The sequence below is a fragment of the Taudactylus pleione genome, unplaced genomic scaffold (assembly GCF_031769625.1).
Source record: "Taudactylus pleione unplaced genomic scaffold, aTauple2 ptg000475l, whole genome shotgun sequence".
NCBI lineage: Eukaryota > Metazoa > Chordata > Amphibia > Anura > Myobatrachidae > Taudactylus > Taudactylus pleione.
Window position 1 is genome coordinate 826804 of NW_028284877.1, and position 12860 is coordinate 839663.

At 44.8% G+C, this 12860-nt stretch overlaps 1 protein-coding gene across 8 annotated transcripts in view; it reads right to left on the reverse strand.

The window, feature by feature from the left end:
* Nucleotides 1-12860, reverse strand: part of PPFIBP2 (PPFIB scaffold protein 2) — a 234536-nt gene that overhangs the window by 20192 nt on the left and 201484 nt on the right. For 6 of the 8 annotated variants that reach the window (XM_088449009.1, XM_088449007.1, XM_088449014.1 and 3 more), the window contains 3 exons: nt 11713-11754; nt 4070-4211; nt 2176-2208 (listed from right to left, as the gene is read on the reverse strand). In XM_088449009.1, the coding sequence (XP_088305135.1) occupies nt 2176-2208; nt 4070-4211; nt 11713-11754 (217 nt within the window). The remainder of the gene's footprint in view (nt 1-2175; nt 2209-4069; nt 4212-11712; nt 11755-12860) is intronic. The other 2 variants (XM_088449010.1, XM_088449008.1) reach the window with 2 other exon arrangements.

Here is a 12860-nt window from a genome sequence, read left to right on the forward strand (position 1 = left end):
GATACTTCCCAACATATATCCAGGCAGAGCCGAGACAAAGAAGCCCATCCCCCAAACCATGCAATTCATGCACCCACATTTACCCCAAACCTGCCCTACTGTAACATTTCCACTATTCTGTAGGCTGAGCCCCTTTCTGCATCTGATGCGTACACAAAAAACATGGCGCACTGTTTCAGCACTGTCGCGGTTTCTAACCCTGGGCATTGTTGCTGAACATAAGCAGTCACAGGCAATCTTGGATTCGCCGTTGTGCAATTTTTCAGAATCCGCTGGTAGGTAAACTTTAAACCACCATTATGTCTGACAGCCCCAGAACATATACATATGGGTTCACTACGATTCTGCCACTTACACCTGCCTGCGCCTGAATGGGTAAAAACAAGGCGCAGGCTTGTGTGCGCTTGTGATCGGCTGTTTGTGAATGTTCCGCTAACACTTTTTAAAATTAATTCAAACCCATTTGACGTTCAGCCCATTTTTGCCACTGCATACAATTTGTATGTGCTATATAAATATGGGCACACACACACAGGCCAGCAATTACACAAAGTTCATTCCTATTGCTCAGTATTGACTGGGCACCAGTGTCGTACTGGGGCATGAAGGGCCCACCGGGGGAATGCAGTGATGGGGGCCCATACTTAGGAGTGTGGCCAGCCTCCAGACGGGGTCTGGGCCCCTTTAAATATATACATAGATATACAGGTTGAGTCTCCCATATCCAAAATGCTCGGGACCAGGGGTATTTTGGATATCGGATTATTCCGTATTTTGGAATATTTGCATACTATAATGAAATATCTTGGGTATAGGACCCACAACTAAACACAGAATGCATTTATGTTCTATATACACCTTATACACACAGCCTGCAGCTCATTTTATACAATATTTTTTATAATTTTGAGCATCAAAAAAAGTTTGTGTAAAAACATGAAATTCATTTATGTTTCATATACACCTTATACACACAGCCTGAAGGTTATTGTATACTGTATTTTAATGAATTTGTGCTTTAAAACAAGTTTGTGTACATTGAACCATCAGAAAGCAAAGGTTTCACATTCTCAGTCATACGAAAAATATTCCGTAATTTGGAATATTCCGTATTTCTGAATATTTGGATATGGGAGACTCAACCTGTAGTAAATACTGCTAGTGAATGCATGATATTGATCAGATTAATAACAGCAGTGCATTATAGAAAATACACAATAGTCCTGTCCAGTATAATTCAAGTGCACAGTCTGGAACCTGATCCCTAAAGAAGGGGGTGGGCCCTCAGGCACTGGGGCCCACCGGGGGTTTCCCCTGTACCCCTGTGGGCCAGTCCAACCCTGCTGGGCACCTCTAACTTACACAGTGTAGGCGATATTAATTAATATTAGTGAGAAGAACCAGTGTCTCACGATCATTATTCGTCAGGCCTCAGGAATATCGGTCATGAAGTGCCTCAGTGATATCCCCAGGAATAGTACACATGGAGAGGGAGCACTCTCATTAATTTGATTAAACCCATATTATGGCACTCTCCCTTGTGCTTAGAGGACACAGGTAACTTTTTAAAGATGAACTTTTCTATACATACATCATATCGTATTTAGCTTCTTTGTGTAGTAGTCTCAAGCAAAATGGTGGCGGCATATTACTGTAGGCAATGTACTGTATTCAAAAGAAATACATTTGTAGACAAGATTAAAGGTCCGATCTCTATGTCATGGACGGAGGTTATGATGTCATATCTACCAAAATAAATGACAGTATCCGATCTTTTGAAATGTGTTTTATATAGTTGTTTTGACTCAAATGAGGTTGGATAATATGCAGTGGATTAAATAACGTCAGTATTATGAATTAAGAGGTAATTGGGGACGGGTGGAGTGTGCTCACTCATAATTACTTCAGTTTAATCTCTCTGAAACTCAGCCCTAACTCGTCCTATTTCTTGTACATTGGTTTTCGCTACACCTACGTATTAATTGTTCACAATGTAACCAGATTAGAATGTAATAAATATAATCTCCTAAATTACTAAGAAAAGCACAATTCTCCACTTCCAGAACACCGTATTGGGAGAGTGGATCCAATAAGTTACAGAATACAAATGCCCCCATACAGTAAGTCTGGAAACATAGCACACGCATGCTGTGTTAGACAACGCGGGTACAGTACCTATTACTGGGGCACTGACGCTTCTGCTGATATCTTTAAACCAATCCAAAAACAGCAAATTAGGAGAAAGAAAAAGAAAAAAGAAGACATTTCAGAACTGAAAGGAAGAGGAATCCAAGCCACTAAATAGCAGAGATGACAGGATTTAAAGTTACGTATACTCCGTTCTCTGTGTTTGATGACATATTAGTATGATTATAATTAACACGCCTCCAATAGCCGGGCTTCTAGTATAGGTAGGTATTGGTGTGTCTACTGTTGTATTAATAGAATGTGTACTGTATGTGTACAGTGACACAGACGGACCACGCTGACTGCTGTCATGAGTCAGGAGAAGAATCGTACAGTTTGCCTAATGGTAAATCCTGCCCTACCTCTCATACATTGCAATGTGCATATACCTGGAACTGCCCCCACTGCTGGGGTGTGACTACTACGTGGCCTGAGGGCGAGAGGTGGCCGACAACGTGAAGAATCTATTTGCAGTGTTGCCCCCAAACAAACCAGAACACAGTGGACCACAATAGCACCCTCAGGACTGTAACTAGGGGTGTGTGACCAGTGGTGCAGGGCTCTGTGGGCGGCACAGTCAGTCCCCCAGGCCCTTGCTTCTGGCCAGTAGAGTGACTACAATGGCACCCTGCAGCCAGTATGGGATGTAGTCTGGAAGCCAACGGTCTAAATGCTACTACACCCGCCAGTATCATGCGGCAGTGCACCCTGAACGTCCTTTGGGTGCTCAGAGCATGCCATGCACCCTGCCATCTGTAAGTTCAGCCGCTCGGAGCGGGCAGCACTGCACTTCATGGTGGTGGCACACTCTCTGTGCGACGCAATGATGTCATGCGCTGAGAGGGTGATCGGAAGCTCTGTCATGGCACTGTGCGCCCTTGTTACGCCTTTACACATAAATGACTAGAAGCTTCTTGTAATGTGTTTAATGATTTATGTACTCCTTCAAAACAAGGGGATTTTTGTACAAAGAAGAAGCGGTTGTGTAGCCCATAGTAACCAGGTCCTAGCTAACAGATCTAGTAAATGCTATAAATGGATAGCCTGCACTTGCCTCTTTAGAAGGTATGATCATTTTTCCTCAAACTCTCAGTACCATTCACTGCAATTTTTTCTCAGGCGTTCTGTTGTTATTAATTCTTACTTAGATCAACAAAATATCGTAATTTCTCTAAAAATGTATATACCAGTGCTAAGCATTACTGAGGCAGAAAATATTCACTATGGGGGTCATTCAGACCCGCTCGCGAGCGCAGGATGCTCGCAAGCGGGTCGATGTTCCCCCACTGCACATGTGCACGACGGAGGGAGCTCCATCGTGCGCATGCGCGAGACGCGGCGAGCGACAGGCTCTCCATCGCTCCGGGTCTCGCACCAAAGGGGGCGTGCTGTCGATGTTGATTGACAGCACGCCCCCTTTGGTGGACATGCCGGGGGCGTGCCTGCCAGACGGAGGCGTTCCCATGGGAACGCCTACAGTCTGAAGCCAGCCCCACTGACATCACTAGTGATGTCAGTGGATATGATTTTGGCTCTGATAGAGCCAAAATCACTCCAGGGCTTGCGGCAGCGAGACCCTACCGCAGGGTCTCCGTCGCAAGCCCGATGGTCGCAATGGTCAAGACCATCGCGACCATCATCATGGACGCTCGCATATGCTGTGGGTGGCCACCCACAGCTATACGAGCGGCCAGGAGGCCGCTCCATTTTCATGGAGGAGGGCACTGATTCAGAGCGAGCACTCTGGTCAGAGCGTTCGGCTCTGAATCTGGCCCTATGTTACTCGCTATTGGTGCAAATACCTATCTGACATTTAGGATATGTATGGGTCAGAGTAAATTGTGCATCTGCTCCCGTTTACGCCCATAAATATATGACTTACGCAAGCTCTGTAGTCCGTTTGTTTCGCTCTTGAAGTGCAAAGCATTCTGGGAAGCGGGATTCCTGTAGCCGTCATGTGACCCATTGGGAGTAGTGCGAGAGAGTTTTCCTGGCAATGTCTGGTACCTGGGATCAGCGTTACACTGACATGGATACAAATGTACAGGTCATTTAGAGAGAGCACTGGATTAGGACGTTACTAGAATAATCTGTAAATCCCATAACTGCAGGCTACTATAATTCCCATGCCTAAGGATTGGATATGGAACATATCATCAAAGATCATTATTACCCTGTTTCAGACCTGTTTACTTGTTAAATATGGACTATGAATCTATTGGGATGTAGTTAGTAGACCGGCGGACGAGATGCCGCTGGTCTATATCCCGACAACAAAAGCCCGACGGGGGACTTAAGACAGGCGTCGAAATACATATGTCTATTTTAATCCCAACACCGGAATGCAGATGGACGCTGGACCGATCATGGTACGTCTGGGCGTCTTAGCACTTAGCTCCGGGGAGGGCAGGTTAGGTTTAGGGACTCCCGGGGGACTTAGGGCTAGGCACCACTGGGGGCAGGGTTAGGGTTAGGCACCCCCCAGGGAGGGTTAGGGATAGGCTAGGGGGAGGGGGGGTTAGGGTTAGGTGCCACTGGGGGTGGTTAGGGTTAGGCACCCCACCGGGAGGGTTTAGGGTGCAGGAAGGGAAGGCTAGGTTTAGGCATCCCAGTGAGGGACAGGGTTAGGCACCACTAAAGGAGAGCCTAGTCGGGATCCTGTCCTGTCGGGCTTCTGGAGTCGAGATTTGAACCGGCGGCTAAAGAGCCACCGGTATTTCATACCCATTCCAATCTATTATATATCAATAAGAAGGTATACAATAACGTCTTCTAATACACAAGTGATTCTAATGAATGTATAAACCTTAACCATATCTGTACATAACTATCTTCTGTCATCACCTCTGTATTCATTAGGACAACATGTATTATAAGCAGTAATGTATAACCCACTGTATATGTGTGTACGGATATGCGGTATTCCTTGGATGTCTGTGCTCTGTATACAAGCATTTGGCCAGAGTCCTTGTGCCTTTATCCGGTAACCAAAGAGACTGCGATTTCAGGTTCAAATGGTGAACACAGCATTTGTTGACAAAAAAAGGTTGACACGATTTAAAAAACAAAAAAAGTTAACATTTTTAAGGTTAGGGATAGGGATAGGCACAGGCTGCCTGAGGGGACAAATACGGTTAGGAACTTGGGGGAGGGTGGGTTAGACTATGATATTACGTGTAGGCACCAGGGGGAGGGTTAGAATTAAGCTTAAGATACAAAAGAAAAAAAGGGTCGACCATTTGTCCCTGTCGACCATTTATACCGGTCGATCATTGGTGTTGACCTTTTGTCTGTTGACTTTTTATACCACAAGTAAAAATGCTGTCAATGTGATTTTGGTTCTCAGCTCAGCCTAATTTGAACATATTGCTCAGAAAAAAATAAAATAAATCGGATTACATTTATAATGCAATCTTTATGTGCATGTGGGTATCTTCCTACCAACTTATTTGATCCATATACAATGTTGTCTTTTGGCCTGATAACCGAACATAATGTCACCAATTTAAGCACTAACACGTGTAACCAGGTAGGACACATACAATGACTCTCAGCACAAAGGACTGGACCTGCCCTGCCCCTGTATACACAACTTAAGAATACAGTCTATGGACACTATTACTAAACCTGAGCTGTACAGGTGTATGCATAGCTTGGGGCACCCTGGTCATACTGCAGGATTCACTAAATCTCTAAGCGAAAATAATTTAACAACCTCTGCAGAGTACAAACTGAAAGGACATACTGTATGACAGCACATTGCAGTGCACAAATGCTATTTGCCGAATTTAGTAGATTGGAAAAAAAAAAAAAAACCCCAGTGGAAATGGCATGTGGAAATATTTCAACGACTTCTTTTTTTTATTTAAAAAAAAATCTCTATTGTTTTTGACCTCTCACCATGCTTGGCCTACTCATGGTCTCCTCTAAGCAGATGACCGAGGACTTGATATATACAGTGCATCCGGAAAGTATTCACAGAGCTTTACTTTTTCCACATTTTGTTATGTTACAGCCTTATTCCAAAATGGGAAAAAAAATATTTTTGTCCTCAAAATTCTACACACAATACCCCATAATGACAACGTGTAAAGTTTTTTTGAGATTTCTGCAAATTTAATTAAAAAATGGCTGTGCACCTACGCTTCCCATCCAACCTGATGGAGCTTGAGAGGTGCTGTAAAGAGGAATGGGCGAAACTGCCCAAAGATAGGTGTGCCAAGCTTGTGGCATCATATTCAAAAAGACTTGAGGCTGTAATTGTTGTCAAAGGTGCATCAACAAAGTATTGAGCAAAGGCCGTGAATACTTATGTACATGTGATTTCTTAAGGTGCATACACACACAACGATTTTTTGAACGATAATCGTTAAACGATATCGTTTAACGATAATCGTTTGAAAAAATCGTTCACTTTCTGAATCAAACGATGAACGATTATTGTTCATGCGCGTTCACGTTTGTAGTTCAGTCAGACTTGTCAACTCAACGATTTTCAGTAAGTTAATATGCAAAAATCGTTTGTAGTTCATAAAAATCGTTCATTACATTTAGTAAATAAACAACTTTAGTAAACGATTTTAGTTAATTTTTTCAAGGGAAAAAATAGTTTACTAAAATCGTTCATTAACTAAATCGTTGTGTGTGTAATTGTGTATGCAGCTTTAGTGTTTTGTTTTTTTTTAAATTAAATTTGCAAAAATTTCAAAAAAATCTTTTTACACATTGTCATTATGGGTTATTGTGTGTAAGATTTAGAGGACAAAAATGAATTGATTCCATTTTGGAATAAGCCTATAACATTACAAAATGTGGAAAAAGTTAAGCGTTGTGAATACTTTCCGGATGCACTGAATATCAAGCACATTGTAGTGCACAAATGCTATTTGCCGAATGTAGTAGATTGGAAAAAAAAACCCAGTGGAAATGGCATGTGGAAATATTTGGGCACACTTCCAAATGATTCAACGACTTCCTTTTTTTTTTATTTAAAATAATTCTCTATTGTTTTTGACCTCTCACCATGCTTGGCTTACTCATGGTCTCCTCTAAGCAGATGATATACATACATTATACATAGTATAAAATAAAGTCCCTGGCAGGCGTCTGTCTGTGTGTCCAGGCTAATCTCAAGAATCACTGGACAGATTTTGATGCAGTGGTCACTATTCCAGTGGCGTAACTATACATTTTGCTCCCCCTGCCAAAAATGTTTCTGACGCGCCCCCCCCTCCTCCATGGCATTTTGGTAAAATCATTACAGGGCCATTTATAAGCAATTTGGCTCCCAGTGCAAAAGTTAAAAATGTGCCCCCACCCTCCCTAGACAGTTTACAGTATTTTTTCGCCTTGTAGTAATGCCCATTACACATTATGCCGCATGCCGTAATGCCCCGTACACATTATGCCACACACTGTAATGCCCATTACACATTATGCCGCATGCCGTAATGCCCCGTACACATTATGCCACACACTGTAATGCCCATTACACATTATGCCGCACGCCGTAATGCCCCGTACACATTATGCCACACACTGTAATGCCCATTACCAAAGTGCCACTTACATATTTGCCCCCTGACACCATTTTATGCCCCACACTAAGGCTTCTAATTACTTTTAAATTACCTGCTCATTGTCAGGGGTCTTATACAGTGCCCCCAGTAGTGCCCCTTATACAGTGCCCTCAGTAGTGGTCCCCCTATGCAGTGCCCCAGGTAGTGGTCCCCCTATGCAGTGCCCCTTACATAATGCCCCCAGTAGTAGGCCCCCTTATATAGTGCCCCCAGCAGTGCCCCCAGTAGTAGTCCCCCCCCAGCAGAGCCTCCAGTAGTAGTCCTCCCACAGCAATACCCCCAGTAGTAGTAGTCCCCCACTTATGCACTGCCCCCAGCAGTAATCCCCACCAATGCAGTGCCCCCAGCAGTAATCCCCACCTATGCAGTGCCCTCAGTTGTGGTCCCACCAGTGCAGTGCCCCCAGTAGTAGTCCCCCCCAGCAATGCCTCCAGTAGTAGTCCCCACCCAGCAATGCCACCAGTAGTAGCCCCCCAGCAATGCCCCCAGTAGTAATCCACCCCAGCAATGCCCCCCAGTAGTAGCCCCCCCAGCAATGCCCTCAGTAGCCCCCCCAGGATTGCACCCGAGTGCACCCAGTAGTAGTCCCCCCAGTAGTAGCCCCCCCTAGCAATGCTCCCAGTAGTAATCCCCCCCGCAAGTAGCAGTCCCCCCCAGAAGTACCCCCAGTAGTAGTCCTCCCCCCAGCAGTGCCCTCAGTAGCCCCCCCACAGGATTGCACCCAGGAGTGCACCCAGTAGTAGTCACCCCAGCAATGCCCCACAGTAGTAGTCCCCCCCAGTAGTCCAGCAGTGCCCCAGCTGTAATCCCCCCCCAACAATGCCCCCCAGCAGTGCCCCCAGTAGTAGTCCCCCCAGCAGTGCCGCTGGTAGTAATCCCCCTCTATGCAGTGTCCCCCAGTAGTGGTCCCACCAGTGTGCAGTGCTCCTAATAGTACCCCCAGCAGTGCCCTTAATAGTAGTCCCCCCCAGCAGTGCCCTTAATAGTAGTCCCCCCCAGCAGTGCCCTTAGTAGTAGTCCTCCCCCCCAGCAGTGCCCTTAGTAGTAGTAGTCCCCCCCCAGTGCCCCTAGTAGTAGTCCGTCCTCCCCCCAGCAGTGCCCTTAGTGGTAGTAGTCCCCCCCCCCAGTGCCCTTAGTGGTAGTCCTCCCCCCAGCAGTTCCCGTAGTAGTAGTAGTAGTATCCCCCCCCAGTGCCCTTAGAAGTAGTCCATCCTCCCCCCCAGCAGTGACCTTAGTAGTAGTCCCCCCAGACACACACACAAAGAAAAGAAAACACTGCTTAACTTGATCCCCGCTCCGGCATGCTCCTCCGTGCAGCGTCCTCCCAGGCCGGCCCGCTCTGCATGATGGGAGAGACGTCTCTCCCATCACTCACTGCAGGAGTGAGCGTAGTGGGTGCAGCAGCCGATGAGAGTCTGACAGACTCTCATCGGCTGCTAAAACAAACATACAGCTGCCGGCGCCGGCGGCTGTGTGTTTGTTGCTAGTAGTGTAGTGCCGTCCACACTACCGCCCTGCCTGGGTGACTAACAGATGCTAGAGGTCCAGTAGGACCTCAAGCATATGTCTCCTCCTAGGCGGCGGCCATTTTGGGAGGGCTGTTTTCTGCAGATTTCATGCGGACGGCTAGTCCGCATGGAATCTGCAGCCACCTCGCCCCACAAGCCTCCGCGCCCCCAAGCCACCGCGAGGGTGGTAGTTACGCCACTGCACTATTCTATAGAGCAATTGTGTACGAGACATTAATGTATGACAAAAGGGAGCTGAGCAGTGACTATATTAGTGAAGCAACTCAATGAAAAAAAAATGGACGTCCGAGAACTTTCTTGGCTTACGCTGCCTAAACCGTTAGATATGGACTTTATTTTGTACCATGTAGAGATTGATACGTATCATCCGGTTTCTCCAGAAAAATTGATGTAAGCCCTGCTTTGGCATGACAATAAATAAAGCACAGGGGCAGACACTAAAGCTGGGTACACACGTAAAGATTATCTGTCCAACCTGCCAACTAGTTGATTGGTTGGAATGAAAATCTGGTAATGTATGAAAGCAAATGACAATCAGCAATTTGCACATTTAACAAACTTGTCTGACCGACCATTTTCATCTGTTTTCAGGCATTTAGGAGCAAATTGCTGATCATCATTTACTCCCATACCTTACCAGATTTTCATTCCAACCAATCAACTAGTTGGCTGGTGGGACAGATAATCTTTAGATGTGTGGCCAGCTTTAACATGGCTGGAGTTGAAGTGGAGACAGTTTTTCTCATGGACAACTTTACGGGGCCTTTTGCGTGTCACGACAACACAAAATCTATTCATGCTGACGTCAGGAGGAAAAACGACTAATGTCCTCAACATGGACATCCAACAGACCTCGGTCAAAAAAGACTATCGCCGTAAATTCAAAATTGGTCCCGTGAGTAGCCGGGGTGGTTCGCTAGTTAAAGATAATGGACCATGAAAAATATATCTACATGCTTTCAGCCCAGGATTTCCACTGTCAGAATGATCATTAAGAAATGGAAATTAAGGGCAACTCTTGAAATAAAAGCAAAAAATGTGGGCAGACCCAGACAACGGTCTTGTAGAACAGCTTGGAAATTGTTAAAATTATGCAATGCCCAAAAAAACTAAATGATTTAAAAATAAAAATACCTGAAAATTAACAATGAAGTACTTACAGGAATTGAGCATTAAGGTTTTAGAAGGGTCTGCATTGAACATACATTACATGCAAGAGGACAAAGAATATTTCCCAGCTAGAGGGATTCTGCAAGGAAGAGTTGGAAATAATTTCTATAGTCAGAATAGAAAGTCTCTTATCTGGCTATAAGAAACCTTTGGAAACTAACTGGCCAGGTGCCCCAACCTTTGCTCATGCCACATTCACTGTTTCATTTATTTTTTTCCATCTGTGCTAAAACACCAGGGGGTATATTTACTAAAGTGCGGGTTTAAAAAAGTGGGGAGGTTGGCCATAGCAATCAATCAGATTCTACTTATCATTTATCTAGTACCCTCTAGAAAACGAAAGCTAGAATCTAGTTGGCTGCCATGAGCCGTCTGACGAAATCCTGGCGTCAAAATCCTGACTTCGTACCCGAAGCCCGACGACGGAATCCCGACAGATGGCTTCCCGAATGAATGTAAGCGAAAAGGGTTAGCTGTTAGCCCGCGGGGGGGGGGGGGGGTATTAGGTATCCCTGGGGGGACTTATGGTTAGGCACCACCAGGGGGGGAGGTTAGGGTCAGGCACCCCTCCCAGGAGGGTTAGGTTTAGGGTGCTGGAAGGGGGGGGTTTAGGTGCCTCCGGGGGGGACTTAGGGCTAGGTACTTCCCAGTGAGTGATAGGGTTAGGCAAGGGTAAGGGGGGCGGTTAGGTTTAGGAACCCCCGGGGGGACTTAGGTCTAGGCACAACCCCCGGGAGTTTTAAAGCTAGGCACCCTTAGGGGGAGTTAGGAGGGGGGAGAAGGTTAGGGTTACCATACTTACCTGCCCCGTCTGGATTCTGCTGTTTTGGCCTTCCGGCATTGGCATTTCACCCGGCGGCTATTCAGCTGCTGGAATTTCAGACCCAACCCATATAAACCTATTTGTACTTGGCGAGTCAGTGAAAAATGCAATTTAACCAGAGGCACCAAACTCTCCCATACAACTATGAGCTGAGAATGAGGCTATATCCCGTTCACGCAGCATCACCTTATAGTCTTGGTTGGGTTACTAAGAAAAGTCTGTTTATGAAGGATGTAACATAAACGGCAAAAATTGAGGAGATGTTAATTCGTGACACCAGTCATCCTTAGCAGGTCGGCCACTGGTGTAAGAGGGAGGATTGGTTGTAGATTATTTAAAAAAAAAAAAAAAATATGCAAACACCACAAGATGTAACATACAGTAACACAAAACACAACAACAATGTTTAATAGAGTTAATATACCTCAGGTGTTACAACAGGCTCAGGGATTTCCCCATCATCATGCTATGCAGTGTCAAGGAGGGAAATGTCAAGATGCAAAAGGAAAAAGTAACAAGAACAACCGGTTAGTACTGTGCGCAAATACAACATGGTGACTTGTTAGACACTACGGATCCCAGCCGATTACTGGGAGCTCTGTGCTGGGACTCACCAGACTCACTGGCATTCAACCCTTTTAGTCATCATCAAGACCTTAATGGCTGCAAATGCATCAATGACCGATTGAGCCTTATATTCTTTACAGTCATTTAAAGGAGATATCTATAGTTTACTGTACTGCATCAGTAGCACATCCTGCATACAGCACTGATTACACTGGATTACGGGGGCATTATAACAATGCACTAAATAAAACAAGTAATACATATGAAAGCTTGCATGTCCCATAAGTTATTTGAATGGCATGGAATGCTGTAGGTGTTTATATTAGAAAGGCTAGATATGGCCAATATATAATTTTAATATCCTACTTCATAAAAAAGTACAATATATATCTATAGTATATACTATACTAATCAAATAAGTAAAATATATTTTGAGGTCAAGAGTAAAAGGGTTAGAATAATGCCAGATATATATTAATAACAAAAAAATCCTTATTAATTATTAACACAACATAACATGCTGCTAGTCTCCCAAAAAGAGATTTCATAGCACAGATACATATAAAACACACCCAACACACAGAGCTGCCAGACGTTAACATACAGGAATGACGGATTATGATGACAGTGTTACAGTCAGTGATTAAACTACTACTCTTATGAAATATACATTCCTCATGTGTGTGTATGACCTGAGGCAGGGGAGACACAGGCATCGTACTAGGGATGGCAATCGACCACCGAGGGTTTAAAAGTATGTTTTGTTCTCTCCATCGATGGTGGCACGTGATGTTAAGAAAACATCGTCAGTGCCGGTCCGATGGTCCCAACACACACAGCTACCAAACGTTAACGTACAGGAATGACAGAGAATTGAAAACTAAAGTTAAGAAAACGCCTGTATTAGTAGATGCTTCCTCTGTCTGCACAGACATACATTCATGTTTGGCACATCCTTCTCATGTGTTATACCGGCCACATGCGGTAAGACTAAAGATTAGAGTC